This window comes from Lampetra fluviatilis, chromosome 47, assembly GCF_964198595.1.
Source record: "Lampetra fluviatilis chromosome 47, kcLamFluv1.1, whole genome shotgun sequence".
In the NCBI taxonomy this organism is placed as follows: domain Eukaryota; kingdom Metazoa; phylum Chordata; class Hyperoartia; order Petromyzontiformes; family Petromyzontidae; genus Lampetra; species Lampetra fluviatilis.
In genome coordinates, this window is record NC_136321.1 from 3,505,909 (window position 1) to 3,530,128 (window position 24,220).

The window sequence follows — 24,220 nt, forward strand, 5'->3', positions numbered from 1 at the left end:
TATTCACTTTATTTTTATTATTTTTATTCACTTTATTTTTATTATTTTATTGTTATTATTTTTTCTATCTACGTGACTTCATTAACTTTATTTTTATTATTTTTATTCACTTTATTTTTATTATTTTATTGTTATTATTTTTTCTATCTACGTGACTTCATTAACTTTATTTTTATTATTTTTATTCACTTTATTTTTATTATTTTATTGTTATTATTTTTTCCATCTACGTGACTTTACCCAAATAACCATAGTCAATGTATGCAGTATTGTTTGTTGGATTCTATCGTGAGAACAGTCCTGTAAACAGTGTAGCACTGTAGTCACATTATTGCATACTGTAGTGACTAGTCTACGGCTCACCATACGTAACCATACTTTAATATCACAAAGAAGAGAATGTAATCTGTACTCTAGATCCTATAGTGAGTACTTGAGGGTCAGAGTTCAGTGTTGTCTGTGCTGTGTATAGAAAACGATTTCCCGTGACATACACTTGTTAGTACTGTACTGTCAATGATCTGTGTACTGTGAAGAAGGTGCATTGCCCGAAACGTCGACTGTTCTCCGCTTCTCCTTTCGACACAGCATCACAAATCTGTCATAACCCATACGGCTTGCCCGAACTGTATTCTTGTACAGGGAAATAGTAGTACAACATTAATGTCCGTTTGTGTTTCTCGCTTGTGATGGAACTTGGTAGGATGAACGTTGAGTTTGCAAGGGGAGTGACCACTGAGATCTGCGTTGGTCTGCAATAAGGTCGGCACTGATAAGGGGTTGACAGGTATGACATCGCCACCACATAACTTGATCTCAATAGGCTACGTTTTTTTCCTTCCCAAAAATCATCTATTATTACTATAATATAATGATTATTATAAATCACGTCATGTCGGACATGGGGGATGTTTAATCATTCTTCACCTCGCCTGGTATACAGGAGATCGTGGTTTTGATCCCGACCCTGACGCCTGCTGCTGTAAATTTGGAGTTTGCGTGTCTCTCTCTCATCATCACGGTGGCTATGAGATGTTAACTACCTCGCCTGGTATACAGGAGATCGTGGTTTTGATCCCGACCCTGACGCCTGCTGTATATTTGGAGTTTGCGTGTCTCTCTCTCATCATCACGGTGGCTATGAGATGTTAACTACCTCGCCTGGTATACAGGAGATCGTGGTTTTGATCCCGACCCTGACGCCTGCTGTATATTTGGAGTTTGCGTGTCTCTCTCTCATCATCACGGTGGCTAGGAGATGTCAACTACCTCGCCTGGTATACAGGAGATCGTGGTTTTTATCCCGACCCTGACGCCTGCTGCTGTATATTTGGAGTTTGCGTGTCTCTCTCTCTCCCCGTGATCGCGTGGATTTTTCCCTGGGTCTTCCAGGTTTTCCCTCCACATTTAGAATCAACAACATGCCTTAGGACTGTCTGGCTGCTATACATTTCCACGTGATAATCCATTTCGTTTGTGGCCAGGTCGCTTTTGAAAAAAGTGGGCCTTACCTGGTTAAATCAAAAAGTTTAGTTGATCATCATCGTGATATGTGGGTGGATATCCCGTAGGTGTCCACTGTACATTCCGTAATTTGTTTTCACTTTCCTCTTTCTTGTGGTAATATGATCAAGTAGTGGCAACATCTTCTGGCACCAATCTCTCATGTCGTCGTAAAGCCATTCTCTGGGAGGTTTTCCTCTCTGTCCAGTTCCTTCCATTTTTCCGAACAACAACAACACATTTCGATAAAGTCACCACGTAGAAGGGAAGCAATAAAATAGAAAAAATAGAAAAAATACAATTCTCACGACCTTTCGACTGCAACACACGCAATCATCATCAGGTGTAAAAAAACACAGTAAGAAAAAAACGCCACTTTTTTTTCACACCTTATGACGATTGCTTGTGTTGCAGTCGAAACGTCGTGAGAACGTTATTTTACATTTTTATTGTTTTATTGTTTCCCTTCTACGTGACTTTACCGAAATAACCAAGAATATGAATCCTTGCAGTCGTGAAAGTTTTAAATCAAAACAATTTTTTTTTAAATTTTCCTGTTGTCCTTGCTATATATATGTCCAAACAGTGCCAGTTTCCTTCTCACCACTGCCTGCATCACCAGGTTGTCTTCTACGTGCCACCTTTTCCTTACCTTCACGTTGCTCACTCTTTGAGGACCAGCTTCGATGCGGGAAATCCTTCTGCAGCAATACATTTCGAGTGTCGGTATTCGTTTTAGTTGACATTGCTTCCCGCTTTGAACCCTCCCAGAAGCTCACTCATCTATACCAACCTACCATGCCCCCCGCAGGGACTTCCTCTCCTCCTCCGCTGGGGCCATGGAGGCCGAGCGACTGGAGCAGCTGGGCCGGGCGATGGAGGCCTACGCGCTGGAGCACCACGGCGCCGACTTGCTGCGCTTGCTGGGCGCTCCCGCCGGCGCCGCGCACCACTACCCTGTGCTGCTCGACGCCATGGCGCTGCTGGAGAGCGACATGGCGCTGGGCGAGAGCGTGCTGGCGCTGCCCTCGCTGCTGCTGCCCGCGTGCGACGAGGCGCTGGCGCGCGCGCAGGCCGCGCTGCTGGCGCGCCGGGCGGGGGTCGTCGACGGTGACGCCGCGCTCTCCGTCAAGCCCAACGTGCACGCCAGGTTCACCGGTACGCCGTGGCGGTGGAGGTGGTGGCGATGGCGGTGGTGTAGCGGTTAGCGCGCTGCGCTGTGAACCCGGGCACCCGGGTTTGATTCCCGCTCACGGCCAACACCGGTGACGATTATCTAAACCGGTCCTGGGGCTCCCCTAGATCGACTGAGCCTCATATGAGTACCCGGTGCGGTGTGTAAACATCGCCACTGGGGAGACAAAGGCGGTCGGGCGCGGTGCTCGCCACCCACCCCCTCGTGCGCCGTGCCGGCCTTCTTAGTTGCTCGCTAACAGCACTTGCCCCTACAGTCTGTTACAGGCTATACGGGGGATCTTTGGTAGTCGTGGTGGTGAACAGAGGGCTGGGGGGGGTGATTTAAAGAACTCGCGCATTGTTTCCACCACCGCGCACGGGGAAATAGAATCAAACCGGCAATCTCCGCATCGCAGCTCTGGTGCGGACAACCTGCCAGAATAAAAACAATTGCCGCCGCCCCGCCCCGTCCCTTCTCCCCGCAGGTCTCCCGCAGTGCCCCGAGCTGAGCCGCGAGCGCCTGCCACTGGCGTCAGACGCGGGCCGCCTGCTGCGCGTCTCGGGCACCGTGATCCGCACCGGCTCCACGCGGCTGCTGGAGCACGAGCGGACCTTCGCGTGCCTCGCCTGCGGACGCCGATTCCCGGTGCGCGCCGAGCTCGAGACCTTCCACGGCCTATCGACCCCCGCCGTCTGCCCCGGCGCGCCCGCCTGCCGCTCCACCAGGTTCACCGGCGTCGGCGGAGAAGGGGGCCAGCCGGGCGTCTGCCGGGACTACCAGGAGGTCAAGATACAGGAGCAGGTTCGTGTTTCGTGTCCAAGCTTTGCCGCCGCCGCGCTCCACGCCGGGAGGACGGTCCCTCCGTGGGCCGCGTGGTTGGGGGTTGAGAGCCGCACGACACAGCGGAGTTTTCGGTTGTCATAGGCGACCGTGGGACCGCCTGACATGCGCTCAGCAGAGTGCAGGAAAACCACTTTGCACTGTGCCCTGCACGTTCCCCGCCTTCGCCAACCCGTGCCGACCGCCGTGGTCAGGAACGGAGAAACCAACCCCCACGACCCGCACGGCGTGGGGGAGGCCATCGTTTGGCAGTGGATTGACGGACGGGCGAGCGAGCGAGCGGTGTGTGCGGGGTGTCACGGGGTGAACGTGTCTCGCCGTGCGACGCGCAGGTCCAGAAGCTGGCCATGGGCACCATCCCCCGCTCCATGGTGGTGGTGCTGGAGGATGATTTGGTGGACACCTGTAAATCCGGTAGGGTAGAGTGTGGCAGCCCATTCACTCGTTCGTTAAATAGTTCATTCATTCGCCATCGTCGTCGGCTCTAACCCACCGAGTGCTGGAAGAATGCATCCCCGAATCGTCGCCATCTCTCAGGGTCCTGTGGTGGAACGCTCCGTCTAGTTCCTGTCTGTCCCAGATGGCGTGAGGGCGCGTGTGTGCGTGTGTGTGTGCGTGTGTGTGTGCGTGCGTGTGTGTGTGTGCGTGCGTGCGTGCGTGTGTGCGTGCGTGCGTGCGTGTGTGCGTGCGTGTGTGCGTGTGTGCGTGCGTGTGTGCGTGCGTGCGCGTGACTCAGCCATCTCGGTCGACCAATAACACCTTCGTAGACGCCGCTCGCGAACAGCACCGGGGCCTCAAAAGTCTCGTCAAGTCTGCACGGGGGTGGGGGGGGGATCTCTGTCTGTGCGCGACGCAGGAGACGACGTCACGGTGTGCGGCGTGGTGACCCAGCGCTGGCGCCCGCTGGTCCCCGGCTCTCGCTGCGACCTGGAGCTGGTGCTACGAGCGAACCATCTGGAGGTGGCAAACGATGGCGCGGGGCTCGGGGTGGAGCTGGGCGAGGAGGAGCGCCGCGCGGTGCAGGAGTTCTGGGAGGGGTTCGCCCACAACCCGCTGGCAGGTGGGGGAGTCGCGGGGCCGAGAGGCGCCCTGAGGGTCCGCTGTGGCTGGTGGCGTCGGTGTCGTCGTCGTCGTCATCGTGATGAGCGTTGTGATGATTGAGTCATCATTGTCATCATCATCATTGAGTCATCATCATCATTGAGTCATCGTCGTCACCATCATCATCGTCATCATCATCATTATTGTCATCACCACCATCATCATCATAATTGAGTCATCATCATCATCGTCATCATCATCATTGAGTCATCATCGTCATCATCATCATCGTCATCATCATCATTATTGAGCCATCACCGTCATCATCATCATTGTGTCATCATCATTATTGAGTCATCATCATAGAGTCATAGTCATCATCATCGTCATCATCATCATTGTGTCATCATTATCATTGTGTCATCGTCGTCATCGTCATCATCATAGAGTCATAGTCATCATCATCATTGTGTCATCATCATTGTGTTATCGTCGTCACCATCATCATCATCGTCATCATCATCATTATTGAGCCATCACCGTCATCATCTTTGTGTCATCATCATTATTGAGTCATCATCATAGAGTCATAGTCATCATCATCGTCATCATCATCATTGTGTCATCATTATCATTGTGTCGTCATCGTCATCATCATAGAGTCATAGTCATCATCATCATTGTGTCATCATCATTGTGTTATCGTCGTCACCATCATCATCATCGTCATCATCATCATTATTGAGCCATCACCGTCATCATCTTTGTGTCATCATCATTATTGAGTCATCATCATAGAGTCATAGTCATCATCATCGTCATCATCATCATTGTGTCATCGTCATCATCGTCATCATCGTCATCATCATAGAGTCATAGTCATCATCATCATTATTGAGTCATCATCATTGAATCGTCATCATCATCATCATCATCATCGTCATCATCATCGTCATCATCATCATTAAGTCATCGTTGTCACCATCATCATCGTCATCGTCATCACCGTCATCGTCATCATCATCATCATTGTCATCATCATCATCGTCATCATCATCATCATTGTCATCATCATCATCATTGAGTCATCGTCATCATTATTGAGCCATCACCATCATCATCATTGAGTCATCGTCGTCACCATCATCATCGTCACCATCATCGTCATCATCATCGTCATCATCATCATTATTGAGCCATCACCGTCATCATCATTGAGTCATCATCATTATTAAGTCGTCGGCACAATCATCTTCATTGTTTTTCATCATTGATCCATCATCATCATGATCAATTATCATCATTATCATCAGCGGTATGAACAATGAAATCACCGTGTGCCAGGAGGATTTGCGAGATTTCAGCCGGGATGATGTAATCCCTGTCAGGAATCATCGGGATGTATACCCTTAATTTACCTGCGTGTGTGTGTGTGCGCGTGTGTGTGTGTGCACGCGTGTGTGTGTGTGTGCGTGTGTGTGTGTGCGTGTGAGTGTGTGCGTGTGTGTGTGCGTGTGTGTGTGTGTGCGCGTGTGTGCGTGTGTGTGCGTGTGTGTGTGCGCGTGTGTGTGTGCGTGTGTGTGTGTACGTGTGTGTGTGCGCGTGTGTGTGCGTACGCGTGTGTGTGTGTACGCGTGTGTGTGTGTGTGCGCGTGCGTGTGTGTGTGTGCGTGTGTGTGTATGTGTGCGTACGCAGGCCGAAATGTGATCCTGGCCAGCCTGTGCCCGCAGGTGTTCGGCATGTACGTGGTGAAGCTGGCGGTCGCCCTGGTGCTTGCCGGCGGGGTCGCACGCGTAGATCCGTCGGGCACCCGCGTGAGAGGTGAGGACGCCTAAACACGGGGGCCTGGGGTCCTTCCGTTTAGACCAGGGGGGCGGTCGGCAACCGGTATAACAAGAAGAGACAATTCTTGTCGATTTCGCGAAAACAAATCCTCCATGTTTCAAGAGGCGCAACGCTCTGCGTGGTGAATAAGAGACGGTGGTGGTGGCGGTGGTGGCGGTGGTGGTGGTTGTGGTGGTTGTGGTGGTGGCGGCGGCGGCGGCGGCGGCGGCGGCGGCGGTGGTGGAGGAGATGGTGGTGGAGGACGTGGTGGTGGAGGTGGTGGCGGCGGTGGCGGTGGTGGAGGAGATGGTGGTGGAGGACGTGGTGGTGGAGATGGTGGCGGCGGTGGTGGAGGACGTGGTGGTGGAGGAGGTGGTGGTTGTGGCGGTGGTGGTGGCGGTGGCGGCCGCTCCTTAATAAAGGACGTCCCTTAAAGAGCCACACAGCATGCCGCTCCGTGGCTGCACCGGAGTGTACAATGTACATTTGTATGACATTGTCCATTATATTGTACATTCCTTTGTACATTACTTTGTACAGAACGTTTCTCTTCTATTTAACATTTCAGCGTGCAATTCACACGCTTGGCCCTGATGGCATCTTATCTATACTCTTTGGTTCTTTCGGTAAAGTGACGTAGGTATAAAATAAATAAAATCACGACGTTTCAGGCGCAACACAAGCGTCCGTCACCAGGTGGGAGGACAACCACAGCAAGAAACAATTGCTGAAGTGGGCAAAAGGGGGCTGCTGCAACAAGAGGCCAAATAGGCAAGAGATGGGGGGGGGGGCAGGGAGGAGAGACAGGGAGGGTGGGGGTGTGGGGTAGGGGGAGTGGAGGCGACGAGTAAGACTCAAGCACGGCACAAAATGCCGGGGAGGGGAAGTGGGGGCGGGGCTGGGAGGGGAAGTGGGTGGGGCTGGGAGTGGGAGGGTTAGGAAACTGGAGATATGAAGGCAGGCCAACAGCAGTTGTGGTTTTACCTGGTTAATAACATCCTTCCAATGATTGCTCAATCAGTATCCATCTTCCTGGTTGAAGTTCTAGATTAGGCATCTTAGCAAAACGTCGTCGCCCCTTCGTCACGCTTGAACCCAACCTGACGACCTTCTCGCCCCGCCGCAGGTGAGCCCCACCTGCTGCTCGTGGGAGACCCCGGCACCGGCAAGTCGCAGCTGCTGAAGTACGCGGCCAAGATCACGCCGCGCTCCGTGCTCACCACCGGCATCGGCTCCACGAGCGCCGGTGCGGCCACCGCTCCCCACCGCTCGCGGTCGTCGGCAAAGGGATGACCCCTGACCCCGGCCGTCTGCTCGGCCAATGCCAGCCACTGGCGTTCGTCGCAGAGCGGTGGTCAACTCCCGACCCTGCTGCTGTGTATTTCGAGTTTGCGTGTCTCTCTCTCATCATCATCATCACGGTGGCCAGGAGATGTTAACTCCGGGTCCTCCGGTCTTTTCCCTCCACATTTAGAATCAACGTCACGCGTTTAGAGTATTTGGCTGCTACAAATGTACACATGGTGATCGGTCACTTGGTTCAGCTATCATTTGTGGCCAGGTCGCTTCTGAAAAATAGCTACATAGCTCAGTGCGCCTTACCTGGTAAAATAACAAAAAACAGTTTAGTTTCTTACGTGCTGCTCGCTAACAGCACTTGCCCCGACAGTCTTGTGAGGCTATGCGGGGGATCTTTGTCACTGGCGGTTGTGGGCGGGCCCAGGCTTGACGGTGGCGGCCGTGCGTGACGGCGGCGACTGGGGCCTCGAGGCCGGCGCGCTGGTGCTGGCCGACGGGGGCCTCTGCTGCATCGACGAGTTCAGCAGCATCCGCGAGCACGACCGGGCCAGCGTGCACGAGGCCATGGAGCAGCAGAGCATCAGCGTCGCCAAGGCCGGGTCAGAGGACGCACGCGCGGGGACACGCGCGGAGATCTCCACAGACGCGCGGGGATGCACGGGCGGGGACGGGCGGGGATGTGTACAGGAGACACGGAGATACGCGAGACATGGAACACACGTAGATATGGTAGACACGGGGATATGGGAGGTACGGGAGATACGGGGATATGGGAGATATGGGAGGTACGGGAGATACGGGGATATGGGAGAGATGGGAGGTACGGGAGATACGGGGATACGCGAGACATGGAACACACGTAGATATGGTAGACACGGGGATATGGGAGGTACGAGAGACACGGAGATATGGGAGATATGGGAGGTACGGGAGATACGGGGATACGCGAGACATGGAACACACGTAGAAATGGTAGACACGGGGATATGGGAGGTACGGGAGATACGGGGATACGGGAGACATGCGGCTGAGCAAGACATGGAACACACATAAATATGATTGTTAGACACGGGGGATATGGGAGATACGGGAGACGCGGGATATGGTAGACACGGGGATACGGGAGACACGGAACACAGAGATATAGGGGATACGGGAAACATGTAAGACACGGGGATGCGGGAGACATGGGGACATGGGAGACATGTACGAGACACGATGACACGGGACACGCGCTGCGTACATGTGGCACATGGAACACAGTGGGTGGACCGTGGACCGTGGCCGATGACGACGACGATGAAGATAACGACGGTGAAGGTCATCGGGGGGGGGGGGGGTGGCGGCGATGGCGACGACGTCGATGACGACGTTGCGAACGGACGACGACGTCGATAATAACGTGACGATGGCGCTCCCCCCGCCCCCCCCCGGCCCGTGGCAGGCTGGTGTGCAAGCTGAGCACGCGCACAACGGTGCTGGCGGCGACCAACCCCAAGGGGCGCGTGGAGGCGGGCGAGCCGCTGAGCGCGAGCGTGGCGCTGGCCAGCCCGCTGCTCAGCCGCTTCGACCTCGTGCTCGTGCTGCTGGACGCGCGCAACGAGGACTGGGACCGCATCGTCTCCTCCTTCATCCTGCACAACCGCGGTAGGCCGGGGAGCGTGCCCGCCGGCGCGTCGGCGGGCACGCGCGCGCACGTGACGGCGCTGTTGGCGGGAGGTTTCCCCGCAGGCCCGGAGGTCCTTACCCGTACCCGTACCCGGCCGCACCAGGGTCGCAAACGGGTACCCGTACCCTACCCGATACCCGGCTACCCGTACCCGGCCGGGTACGGGTAGGGTACGGGTATCGGGTACCTGATTGCGACCTCTGGGATGAAGCCATGTTGCAGGCGCGGGTGGGTTGATTCTAGGAACTTGAATTGTGAGAAGAGACAAGACGTTGGGAAATGAGTGACAAACGGTGACTCACCAGTGACTCACGGCCTACCCGTACCCGGCCGCACCAGGGTCGCAAACGGGTGCCCGTACCCGTACCCGGCCGGGTACGGGTAGCCGGGTATCGGGTACGATACGGGTATCGGGTACCCGATTGCGACCTCTGCCGCAGGCCCGGAGGTTCCGGGAGGGTCATCGGAGGCCGTGAGGTTTCCGGAGATTTCCAGAGGCCCGGAAGTAACCCGTTGCGGGGCCCCCCCTCGTTTATTGTGCGGGGGGGGGGGGGTGAGGGGCGACTTGCCCTCCGCTTTGGACGCCCACGGCACTGATACTTATACGTGTGAAACGATGATGATGACGATGTTCACGATGACGGTGATGGTGACGAATGAAACGGCGATGAACGTGGTGATGGAAACAATGGCAGTCATCACGGATGAGATGACGACGACTACGACGACGATGGTATTATAATGTTGGTTATTTGAATGCAAATCGACGATGATGGTAATTGCGATGAACTTGGGAATGATGGTTATCTGAATGCAAATCCAATGAGATAATGACGACGGCGGTGACGGCAATGATGATCGTGCCCTCCCCCCCCCCCCCCAACGTAGGCGCCCCCCCGTGCGACGCAGAGGGCATCTGGCCCATGGAGCGCATGCGCTGCTACTTCCGCCTGGCGCGCTCCCTCGAGCCGCAGCTCTCGGACGACGCGAACCGCGTGCTGGCGGCCTACTACCGGCTGCAGCGCGCCAGCGACACGCGCAGCGCCGCCCGCACCACCGTGCGCCTCCTGGAGAGCCTCGTGCGCCTCGCCGAGGGTGAGCCGCCTCGTGGCACGGACCCCCCCCTCCCCCTCCCCCTCCCCGCGGTGGCTAGGAGATGTTGACTACCTCGCCTGGTACGCAGGAGGTCGTGGGTTCGAACCCGACCCTGACGCCTTCTGCTGTAGTTTTGGAGTTTGCGTGTTTCTCTCTCTCATCATCATCACGATGTTGACTACCTCGCCTGGTACGCAGGAGATCGTGGGTTCGAACCCGACCCTGACGCCTTCTGCTGTAGTTTTGGAGTTTGCGTGTTTCTCTCTCTCATCATCATCACGATGTTGACTACCTCGCCTGGTGTGCAGGAGGTCGTGGGTTCGAACCCGACCCTGACGCCTGCTGCTGTATATTTGGAGTTTGCGTGTTTCTCTCTCTCATCATCATCACGATGTTGACTACCTCGCCTGGTATGCAGGAGGTCGTGGGTTCGATCCCGACCCTGACGCCTGCTGCTGTAGTTTTGGAGTTTGCGTGTTTCTCTCTCTCATCATCATCACGATGTTGACTATCTCGCCTGGTGTGCAGGAGGTCGTGGGTTCGATCCCGACCCCGACGCCTGCTGCTGCTGTATATTTGGAGTTTGCGTCTCTCTCTCTCTCTACCCGTGGCCGTGCAGATTTTTCTCCGGGTCCTCCGGTTTCTTCCTCCAGAATCGACGACACGCATTTGGAGTATTGGGCTGCTGCTATAAATTTCCACGTGATAAGCCACTTCGTTGAGCTATCATTTGTGGCCAGGTCGCTTCTGAAGAAAGAGTTGTAGAGCTCAGTGGGCCTTACCCGTTAATATAAACATCGTTTTAGTTTCAACTCGTCCTGTGGTCTAAACAGTGCCGATCCCGAAAGCCATCCCGCTCTTTAACCCGTCCCATGCGTCTAACCCGTGTGCCCGTCGCATTGCTGTTAAGACGACGTAGTGATTATCGCTACGACGGCTCGCTCATCGTCGTCACGACGACATGACGCGATCATCATCACGGTTACGATGCCCTACCCCCCACCCCCCCATCTTGCGCAGCGCACGCGCGGCTCATGCTGCGCAGCGTGGTGACGGTGGAGGACGCGGTGACGGTGGTGTCGGTGATGGAGACCTCCATGCAGGGCGGCGCGCTCACGGGCGCCGCCGGCGTGAACGCGCTGCACACCTGCTTCCCCGACGAGCCGGAGCAGCAGTACCAGGCGCAGTGCGACGTGCTGCTCGCCCGACTCGGCTTGCACGACCTGCTGCGGCGGGAGACCGAGCGGCTGCACCGGTACGGACGCGCCGGCACGCACGTCGTCGGCGTCGTTGCGGTCATCGTCGTCGTTGTCAATGTAGTCATCAACATCATCATCTTCGTCATCATCATCTTCGTCATCATCATCATCATCATTGTTGTCAATGTAATCATCGTCATGGTTGTCATCGTCAATGTAGTCATCATCATCATCGTTGTTGTCAATGTAATCATCATCATCATCATCGTTATCGTCATGGTTGTTGTCGTCAGTGTAATCATCATCGTTGTGGTCAATGCAATCATCATCGTCCTGGTTGTTGTCGTCAGTGTAATCATCATCATCATCATCGTTGCGATCATCTTCGTCATTGTCAATGTAGTCATCAACATCATCATCTTCGTCATCATCATCTTCGTCATCATCATCTTCATCATCATCATCTTCGTCATCATCATCATTGTTGTCAATGTAATCATCGTCATGGTTGTCGTCGTCAATGTAGTCATCATCATCATCGTTGTTGTCAATGTAATCATCATCATCATCGTCATGGTTGTTGTCGTCAGTGTAATCATCATCGTTGTTGTCAATGTAATCATCATCATCATCGTCATGGTTGTTGTCGTCAGTGTAATCATCATCATCATCATCGTTGTCGTCAGTGTAATCATCATCATCATTGTTGCGGTCGTCGTCGTCATCGTTGTCGTCGTCAATGTAGTCATCATCATCATCTTCGTCATCCTCATCATCATTGTTGTCGTCAATGTAGTCATCAACATCATCATCGTTGTCGTCATCATCATCGTTGTCGTCGTCAATGTAGTCATCAACATCATCTTTGTTGTCAATGTAATCATCATCATCGTCATGGTTGCCGTCGTCAATGTTGTCATCATCATCGTCATGGTTGCCGTCGTCAATGTTGTCATCATCATCATTGTTGTCGTCAGTGTAATCATCATCGTCATCGTTGCGGTCATCGTCATCGTTGTCGTCAATGTAGCCATCAACATCATCAGCTTTGACATCATCATCATTGTTGTCGTCAGTGTAATCATCATCGTCATCGTTGCGGTCATTGTTGTCGTCGTCAATGTTGTCACCATCATCATCGTTGTTGTCAATGTGATCATCATTGTCATGGTTGCCGTGGTCAATGTAGTCATCAACATCATCATCTTCTTTGTCGTCATCATCATCATTGTTGTCTTCACTGTAGTGACCGGCATCGTCGGCGTTGTTATTGTCCAGGATGTTGTTGTTTTTGTTGTTGTTGTTGATGTTGTTGTTGTTGTTGATGTTGTTGATGTTGTTGTGCGATGCTAAGCTCACCGTAGCCGTCTCGAAAACCTTTCAATATTATTTTACACATTTTATCGGAAATAACATTGTAAAACCCCAAATGTGAACATTGTAAAGTGTTTGGCGGTTTGCGTACCGGCGCGCGAGCCTTGCTCGCGGTCAACCTAACCACAGCCTCGGCCACCGGGCCTCTGTCCACGGGCCTGCCAGCCTAGGCCGCACGCCTTCTTGGCCTCGAATTCAAACCGGCATCTGCATCTCCTCTGCTCCCGTGTCCCCAGCCTCAAGAGCTCGCAGGGCGGGGGGGACGTCCCCTCGGCCGACGGAGAGGAGACTTCTCCCTCCGCCGCCGCCGCGGACGACGGAGTGCCGACCGCCGGGGACCCGCCCGCCTCCCCGCCGGACGGAATCCCTCCGACCTCCGACCTCAGCGGCCGGCCCCTGACCTCCACCCCCTTGGAGGGTCCCGACCCGCCGGCCCCCGCCTCGCCCGCCGCCGCGGCGGCGCCCGCCCCTCGCGAGCGCGGGCCCAAGACGCCGAGGCCTCCGAGCTCGCGGGCGGACGGCGGGCGCGGGGGGCGGGCGGCGAAGGCCGCGGGGGCCGGCGGCGGCAGGCGCGCTGGTGCCGCGGGTGGCGACGCGGGGACGTCGGAGGAGGCGCCCGGCAGGTTGGCGCGCTTTGCCTTCCCGAGCAAGCCGCGGCTCGGCCGCTCGCCGCTGGCGAAGGGCGGAGACGCGCGGAGCGACGGCGACGACCGACGGAACGAGACGCGGGGGCGCGGCGGGGCGCTCGCGAGTCACGAGACCGATCGGCGTGAACGCGGCGAGGGTCAGGGACACGCCGAGGCTGGCAGACGCGACGATGCCGATGGACACGGCGAGGCCGGTCGGCTTGGACTTAATCTACGTGATGGACAGGGACACGGTGATGCTGATAGACACAATAATGCTGATAGACGCGACGAGGATGACACGCACAACAAGCCTCATGCGCACGGGCACGTCAAGCCTGCTGCTGCTGCTGATGCTGCTGCTGATGATCACAAAGCGGCCCGAGGACATCGACAATCCAGCGGACACGGACCCGGCGACGCTCACGGGAGCGACCGGGACACCGCCGTGGCGGACTTCTCGTCGTCGCCGCTCCACCACTTGTCGGCCCTCTCCTCCGGTACCGCCCGGAGCGGCGAGCCCCGGAAATTGGTGTCACCGCAGGGGTCACCGCCTCTAACCGGGGCCCCTCCGAGTCACAGCGCCAAGCGTCTGCGAGGGCCCAGCGATGATCGGGGACTCGGGGGGCGGGGAGGCCCGGAGGGACCCGGGGAGCCCAACGCGGGCACCAGCAAACGATCAAAGCTGCTGCTCTTACAGCGCATCAATGGTGGTGGCGGCGGGGGCATTGACGCTGGCGCTGGCGGTGTGAATGGTGGTGGTGCTGGTGGTGCTGGTGGTGCTAGCGGTGCTAGCGGTGCTAGTGGTGCTGGCGGTGTGAATGGTGGTGGTGCTGGTGGTGCTAGTGGTGCTGGCGGTGTGAATGGTGGTGGTGCTGGTGGTGCTGGTGGTGCTAGCGGTGCTAGAGTTAATGGTTTCGGTTGTAGTGCTACGAGAGGTGATGGTGGTGCTGGCGCCGGTAACGACGGAGGTGATGGTGTTGGTGGTGGAAGTGGCGGTGATCGTGTCGGTGTGAGCCGCAAGCCGGTGGTGCGGCGGTCTACCGAGGTTGACCCATCGGTGCGGCCCCGCGTATCCTCCAGCACCCTCGCTCGCCTCGCCGCCTTCTCCAGCGGCTCCCGGTAGCGCAGGGAGGCCACCACCACCACCAGCATCGCCACCACCACCAGCGTAGTAACCACCACCAGCATCGCCACCACCACCACCAGCGTCGCCACCACCACCACCAGCGTCGCCACCACCACCACCAGCGTCGCCACCACCACCACCAGCGTGGCCACCACCACCAGCATCGCCACCACCACCAGCGTCGCCACCACCACCAGCATCGCCACCACCACCACTAGCATCGCCACCACCACCACCAGCGTCGTCACCACCACCACCAGCATCACCACCACCACCACCAGCATCGCCACCATCACCACCAGCATCGCCACCACCACCGCTACCACCATCACCGCCACTACCAACACCTTCATCAAAACCACCGCTGCCACCACGATCATCATCACATACGCTCGCTATTGGGGTTGGACAAACACCTCAATATGGGACCACAGGGCCCGGCCAATTTTTGCCACCGGATCCGGCTGCCTTGGTTGCTCCTCTGTGGTTTCCCTCTCTCATTCGCGGAGGGGGTAAAACGACAAACCGCGCGCGTTGCAACTTCTACATCACGATCACCGCCACCGCCACCGCCCGAATCCACCAGCAGCAGCACCACACGGCGGCCTCCACAGGCCCGCTCTGCCAGAGGGAGACGACGGCGCGGGCCGCTTGGCCACGGCTGGAGGGAGGCCCCGGCCGATGCTCCGGCGCGAGCGTCACGGAAACCTGGGAGTCGTTTGACTCTCGGCTCGGCGAGTATCGTTTTTGGAGATGTACTTGGATACATACGCTTAGTTTTTTCGGTAAAGTCACGTAGGTAAAAAAAAATGAAATTCAAATTAATAAGAATAAATAAGAAAAAATCACGACGTTTCGGAGGCAACACAAGTCTCCGTCATCAGGTGGGACTGTCACAGCCAGATTTGCTGCATCAAGTGGGGCCTATTATTTATTCTTATAAATTTCTTATGAATTTCTTATTAATTTAAATTTCATTTTTTTTTTTACCTACGTGACTTTACCGAAAAAACCAAGAGTATGAATCCTTGCAGTCACGAAAGCTTCAAATCTAGAAGTACTTGGATACATTTCGGTGTTTTCTTTCTCCGGTTGGGCTACGGCCGGTGCGTCGCCCGGCGCTGCGCGTAGGGACGCGTGCCGCAGCACTCCCACGGAATGAGACGTTGCAGAAGCTCGTTTGTGCACAAACTCGCTTTGGGCCAGAGGTCGCAACCGGGTACCCGATACCCGTATCCTACCCGATACCCGGCTACCCATACCCGGCCGGGTACGGGTGTACGGGTACCCGTTTGCGACCCTGGTGCGGCCGGGTACGGGTACGGGTAGACCGTGAGTCACTGGTGAGTCACCGTTTGTCACTCATATCCCAACGTCTTGTCTCTTCTCACAATTCAAGTTCCTAGAATCAACCCACCCGCGCCTGCAACATGGCTTCATCCCAGAGGTCGCAATCGGGTACCCGTACCCGATGCCCGTACCCTACCCGATACCCGGGTACGGGTACCCGTTTTCGACCCTGGTGCGGCCGGATACGGGTATGGGTAAGGAATCAAAACCAGATTTAAAGCTTTTGTGACTGCAAGGATTCATCTTCTTGGTTCTTTCGGTAAAGTCACGTAGAATTGAAATAATAAAAGAATGAAAATTAAACATAATAAAAGAATATAATAGAAATTGTATCATTTTATTATTTAAATTCTACGTGACTTTACCGAAAGAACCAAGAAGATGAATCAAAACCCGTTTGCGACCTCTGCTTTGGGCGCGGCGGCGGTGGCGAGATGTTGACTACCTTCGCCTGGTAGAGATGAGGGCGTGGGGTCAATCCCGACCCAGGTGCCCTGCATATTTTGGGGAATTTTTCTCCGGGTCCTCCGATTTTTGCGTCCACATTTTGAATCATCAACACGCGTTCAGAGTATTTGCACACGATAAGCCACTTCGGTTGAACTATCATTGGTCAGGTCGATTCTGAAGCAAGAGCTGTAGAGCTCGCCCGGTAAAATAAGAAATAGTTTAGTTTGATATTTGACGGTCCAAGCCGACATTGCCCAGCCGTGACGCGATGGCGTTTTTTGGGTGACGACGCTTTGAGAGTAAGGGGATTGTTGCGTCGTCATGCGGCCTTTTGTTTTGCTTTACGTTCAGTTGCCAGCCCTTCCTCTGTAAAGCAATCGCATTTATATATTTGATACACTCATCTGCTGCTGCTGCTGCTGGGTTAGCGGCCGTGCACAATGTCGTTTTTTTGAAGGCCGCTGTGTTATTGGCGGACGTGTTTGGGTTTTTGTGTTTAATATATTTTGCCTGTTTTGCTTTGAGATTTACTTGCAGTATAAAATATGTCACAATTATAATTCACCGAAGGATGAACACCACACCCGCCCCAACCCCCTCCACGCCTGATCTGTAGTGGAGTTTTGTTTGACCATACTTCGCCACGCTGGTCACAGCGGGCTGGCGAAAGGCATCGGGAGGCGAGGATCGGACATCGCTCGTCACCGATGTTGGAAATCGAACTCGGGTCCATGGCGCAGTGCGCTAACCACTGCGCCGCCACTCTTCCCCCCCCCACCCCCCCCCCCCCTCGTGCTTGCACTCAGCGGTCCATCTCCGAGTCATTTCCATCGTAGCGAATCGAGTTGGGGGGGTTTATTCAAGAGCTGGGCTGTAATCCTATTACCCTCGAGGTGACGGATTCAGCCGATAACAGATGAATGAACCCATCACTCGACAGATTACCGCTTCAATTGGTCAACATAATCGGATAAGACGGATATAGTTGGGGGGGGGGGGGCGGGACAGAAGCCGCACCGCTCTCCGCACGCGTGCCGCTGGACGGGAGGTGAACGATTGGGCTTGGTGACATCGTTGGCACCTTCATCGCACGTGTCGCCGTGGGTGGCACGGGGGGGGGGGGGGGGGGAGCCGCCGCTCTCATCTTTAAAGGGGCACCGGGCACTCGACCAGACGACCCCCAAGTCGTACATTTCAATGTTTTGGGTTCGATTAATCGAGCTGATTGGAATGGATCGATTTTGCTTGACCGGTCACCCCAGCCGGGGAGGCCGTTGGCGTGGTCGTGATGATGACGACGACTGTGATGATGATGATGACGGTGATGATAGTGGTGATGATGATAGTGGTGATGATGATGACTGTGATGACGGTGATGATGATGATAGTGGTGATGATGATAGTGGTGATGATGATGACTGTGATGACGGTGATGATGATGATAGTGGTGATGATGATGACTGTGATGACGGTGATGATGATGATGACGGTGATGATGACGGCGATGATGACGACGGTGATGGTGATGACGGTGATGATGATGACGACGACGATGATGATGATGGTGATGACGATGATGACGATGATGATGACGTTGATGATGATGATGACGGTGATGATGACGACTGATGATGACGACTGATGATGACGACGGCGATGATGACGACGGTGATGGTGATGACGGTGATGATGACGATGATGATGATGACGGTGATGATGACGACTGATGATGACGACGGCGATGATGACGACGGTGATGGTGATGACGGTGATGATGATGACGACGACGATGATGATGATGGTGATGACGATGATGATGACGGTGATGATGATGATGACGACGTTGATGATGATGATGACGCTGATGATGACGCTGATGATGACAGTGATGAAGATGACGATGATGATGATGACGCTGATGATGATGATGATGATGACGCTGATGATGATGACGCTGATGATGACAGTGATGAAGATGACGATGATGATGACGCTGATGATGACGCTGATGATGATGACGGTGATGATGATGATGATGACGACGACTGTGACCCGACACGTTTTGCCACTCGGCGCAACTCGCCCAACAGATGTTCGCCGTGACTGCCCCACACGTGGTTTTGTTCATTTGTAGTGAGTTCAACTGAGTCGCAGACGTACTCTGTGCAGGCAAACACATTTATTAACACCAACACACTCGGTAACTGCCCCTTAACAGAATAACAACCTATGGTGGTGACCACCAGGCTAGCTACACTAATTACACCGTAACTTTTGTAGTTAACCGGGTGGTGACCACCAGACTAACAACACTAGTTACCACGTAACTGCTACTACGGACCGGACCACAGCTTGGGTCCAGGTTCACGTTTTTGAGACCTCAGTAGGACGTAGACGAAGGTTTCTTCAGGATGAACAACAACACACACACACGTACACACACACGTGCACACACGTACACACACACACGTGCACACGTGCACACACACACGTACACACACACATACACGCACACACGTGCACACACACACGTACACACACACGTGCACACACACGTGCACACACGCGTACACACACGTACACACACACGTGCACACACGCACACACACGTGCACACACACACACGTACACATACACACACGTACACACACACACGTGCACACACGTACACACACACACGTGCACACACACGTGCATACGCGTACACACGCGCACACACACGTGCACACACGTACACACACACACGTACACATACACGTGCACACACGCACACGCGCGCACACACACGTGCACACACACACGTGCACACACACGTGCACACACGTACACACACGTACACACACACACGTGCACACACGTACACACACGTACACGCACACGTGCACACGCGCACACACACACGTGCACACACACGTACACACACACACGTGCACACACACACGTGCACACACACACGTGCACACACACACGTGCACACACACGTACACACACACGTGCACACACACACGTGCACACACGTACACGCACACGTGCACACACACACGTGCACACACACGTGCACACGCACACGTGCACACACACACGTGCACACACACATGCACACGTACACACACACGTGCACACACACACACGTGCACACACACACGTGCACACACACACGTGCACACACACACGTGCACACACACGTACACGCACACGTGCACACACGTGCACACACACACGTGCACACACACGTGCACACACACACGTACACGCACACGTGCACACACACACGTGCACACACACATGCACACGTACACACACACGTGCACACACACATACGTGCACACACACGCACGTGCACACACACATGTACACGCACACGTGCACACACACGTGCACACACACACGTGCACACACACACGTGCACACACACGTACACGCACACGTGCACACACACACGTGCACACACACACGCACACGTGCACACACACGTACACACACACACGTACACACGTGCACACACACACACGGCTGATAGCCCTCTGCGGCGTGGCGGGCATCGCCCCTGGCCACGACCACCTCCCAGAGCCCCTCGAGCGGCATCTCGGCTCAGTCCACGTGACCACTCGGGGCCCCCTCTGTAGACTTGAGCGGTCACGTGTCCTCTTGGGTCAACCAGCGTGCCCCCAGTAACCCCTTCCCTACGGCCAGCGCTCTCGCAGCCGATCCTGTAGGGCCCATTGGGTGGAAAAAAAGATTTTTCCAGCGGCAGGCATCGGGTTTTTTCTTTAATACAATTAAACCCGATTTCGGGGAATTAAAAGCTGGTGTAATGAATACGAAACTCTGATCCAAGGCTTAGGCTGCTTCCTCGTCGTTGCTGCTATCGTACTCGGGGGGGGGCCGTCGGGCACGGGGTAGTCGTAGAATGCGGCGGGCAGGTTGGTCGTGATGAACACGAGCTTCTCATCCACAATCGTGGACATCGCCAGTGAGTTCCTTAGCTTGGAATGGATGAAGCCAATCGTTGAGAAGTGCGGTTCTGCAATTAGAACCAATTTAACCGGATTTCTCCCAATCTCAGATGATCGGGTTTAATATAAAAAATTAACCCGTAAAAACAAAGTTTTTCACTATAAATCATTTATATGCGTGGCATCGGTTTTATTTTATTATTCATTTCTGTTTTTCTTGAGTAAGAGTTTCATTTTTATCACATTGGTATTTTAAATGAAATATGAAATTTTTTTCCTAAAAAGTGGAAAATTTTGGAAAAAAATTTTCACGAAAAGAAACTGTCACGCACAACGAGTCTGTGTGCAAAATGTCAGCTCGATTGGATCACGGGAAGTGGGTTAAAAAACGACCGAAGGATTTGCACGGTCGTAAGCGCGCAAGCAAGCAAGCAAGTGAACTTAATATAAAGGATTTAAAAAGACAATTAAACCCGATTGTAAAAAAAACAACTGTGCCACCCTTGGTAGGGGCTGGCACTGCACACCGAGCGTGGTGGAATCCACGGGCTGTCAATCAGCGCTGACCGAGCGCCTCTGGGGCCGGTACTGCATCCACAACCTCGTGGTGTCGTTACACCGCACGCCGTGCCTGTCTAGGGCCAGCATTACAACAGTGACAGCTCGCGATGTCACTACACATTTAGTCTTTGTTTTCGTTTCCTTTTTTTCTACTATTTATCAAGAGAGTTTGGTTACAGCAACAAAAATCAAGAAGCGTTCAAATTAAATGGAGCCTCATTAGCTTCGTCTGGGCGTGTGTGTGTGCACGTGTATGTGTACACGTGTATGTGTACGTGTGTGTGTGCACGTGTGTGTGTGCACGTGTATGTGTACGTGTGTGTGTGTACGTGTGTGTGCGTGTGTGCACATGTGTGTGCGTGTGTGCACGTGTGTGTGTGTGCGCCCGCCTATCTTGAGTGTTTTGGGGAGCGGTGGTGTAGGGGTTAGCGCTCCGCTGCGCCACGAACCCGGCGACCCGAGTTCGATTCCCGCTCACGGCCAACACGATTGCCGATTATCTGAACCGTGTCCTGTGCCTCCCCTAGGTCGACTCAGCCTCAAATGACCACCTGTTACGATGTGTAACAACATCAGCCCTTGCCCCGACAGCCTGTGAAGGGCTATGTGGCGGGGGGGGGGGTCTTTGTCTTGTTGTGAGTGACAGGCAGCCGTGAGAAGTGGTTTATCTTTTAGCACGCGTCATACACGGTAGCGATCTCACTCACCTCTCTGTGTCAGCGACTCGCTGCTGCAGTGTCTCCCTCCCGTGGCCACAGGGCGCCACTGCACCCGTGTGTGCACACAGCCAATTCTAGATTTGAAGCTTTCGTGACTGCAAGGATTCATACTCGTAGGTTCTTTCGGTAAAGTCACGTGGGTAAAAAATAAAATTAAAAGTTAATAAAAGTAATAATGGAAATAAAATTAAATAATAAATCACGACGTTTCGGAGGTAATACAAGTCTCCGTCATCAGGTGGGACCGTCACAGCTAAAATTACGTTCTCAATGCCTGTGCGATTATACGCAGCAGTAGCTGACATCGGCCACTCAAATAAAGACTCAGATATTATAAAAAAAAAAATTTTGCCAGGTACGGCCCACCGAACTAGGGCTGAACGATTTGGGGAGAAAATATCTAATTGCGATTTATCTGATAGATATTGCGATTACATTTTTTAAAGTCAAGCTTCAGTTGAATACTCACTGTGTAATGGATTTTAAACATGTGATGGAGCATTGCCACATGATACCATCAACATATGAACTGCTCTATAAATTATCATGCAGGGATGAGAACTTAAAAGATATTAATTGCTTCCAACATGTATTTATTAAAATGGTTTCATTGAAATATAAACAATGAAACGTAGAACAATTTTGAAGTTAAATAAAATTCTAATAATTAAAAATAAAACAATTCCAATAAGTCACAGGACTTTTCAAATTGCAAAAAATCGCAGCCTTTGCGATTTGATAATCGCATTGTTTAAAATTTCGATTAGAAATCGATTAATCGAACTATATCGCTCTTTTTTCAGATGTGACCTTGGCCACGGTAGCTCAACTAAGTAGCTTATGTGGAAATCTGTCGCAAATACTCTCAAATCGCGTTCCTGTGGCTTGTCTGGACTGCAACTCTGTGCATCTCCTTGGGTCTCTGTGCATCACTCTGTGCTGCATTGTCATTGCTGCTGCATTGACATTGCTGCTGCATTGACATTGCTGCTGCATTGTCATTGCTGCTGCATTGGCATTGCTGCTGCATTGACATTGCTGCTGCATTGTCATTGCTGCTGCATTGGCATTGCTGCTGCATTGACATTGCTGCTGCATTGGCATTGCTGCTGCATTGTCATTGCTGCTGCATTGTCATTGCTGCTGCATTGACATTGCTGCTGCATTGGCATTGCTGCTGCATTGGCATTGCTGCTGCATTGGCATTGCTGCTGCATTGTCATTGCTGCTGCATTGTCATTGCTGCTGCATTGTCATTGCTGCTGCATTGGCATTGCTGCTGCATTGGCATTGCTGCTGCATTGTCATTGCTGCTGCATTGTCATTGCTGCTGCATTGACATTGCTGCTGCATTGTCATTGCTGCTGCATTGGCATTGCTGCTGCATTGACATTGCTGCTGCATTGTCATTGCTGCTGCATTGACATTGCTGCTGCATTGACATTGCTGCTGCATTGACATTGCTGCTGCATTGGCATTGCTGCTGCATTGGCATTGCTGCTGCATTGTCATTGCTGCTGCATTGACATTGCTGCTGCATTGTCATTGCTGCTGCATTGACATTGCTGCTGCATTGACATTGCTGCTGCATTGTCATTGCTGCTGCATTGGCATTGCTGCTGCATTGACATTGCTGCTGCATTGTCATTGCTGCTGCATTGGCATTGCTGCTGCATTGACATTGCTGCTGCATTGTCATTGCTGCTGCATTGGCATTGCTGCTGCATTGACATTGCTGCTGCATTGTCATTGCTGCTGCATTGACATTGCTGCTGCATTGACATTGCTGCTGCATTGGCATTGCTGCTGCATTGGCATTGCTGCTGCATTGTCATTGCTGCTGCATTGACATTGCTGCTGCATTGACATTGCTGCTGCATTGTCATTGCTGCTGCATTGTCATTGCTGCTGCATTGTCATTGCTGCTGCATTGACATTGCTGCTGCATTGTCATTGCTGCTGCATTGTCATTGCTGCTGCATTGTCATTGCTGCTGCATTGTCATTGCTGCTGCATTGACATTGCTGCTGCATTGACATTGCTGCTGCATTGTCATTGCTGCTGCATTGACATTGCTGCTGCATTGTCATTGCTGCTGCATTGACATTGCTGCTGCATTGTCATTGCTGCTGCATTGACATTGCTGCTGCATTGTCATTGCTGCTGCATTGACATTGCTGCTGCATTGTCATTGCTGCTGCATTGGCATTGCTGCTGCATTGACATTGCTGCTGCATTGTCATTGCTGCTGCATTGACATTGCTGCTGCATTGTCATTCGTGCACCGCCCGTGTTTCCGAGTGAACTTCCCCCCCCCCGCATCCCCCCCCCACATCCCCCCCCACCCCCCCCCAGCTCTCTCGGCCTCCCACTTCCAGCCCCGCCCACTTCCTCCCGTCCATCTTCA

General features: G+C 53.6%; 1 protein-coding gene across 1 annotated transcript; it reads left to right on the top strand.

The window, feature by feature from the left end:
• The first annotated feature begins 2,342 nt into the window (after positions 1–2,342).
• MCM9 (minichromosome maintenance 9 homologous recombination repair factor) lies at positions 2,343–14,774 on the top strand. Its single transcript, XM_078877147.1, has 12 exons — positions 2,343–2,661; positions 3,165–3,481; positions 3,853–3,934; positions 4,377–4,580; positions 6,258–6,383; positions 7,513–7,632; positions 8,110–8,284; positions 9,130–9,332; positions 10,243–10,449; positions 11,470–11,704; positions 13,259–14,396; positions 14,673–14,774. Exons 1-12 carry the CDS (start codon positions 2,343–2,345, stop codon positions 14,772–14,774), a joined length of 3,228 nt encoding a protein of 1,075 aa, XP_078733273.1.
• The last annotated feature ends 9,446 nt before the right edge of the window (positions 14,775–24,220 follow it).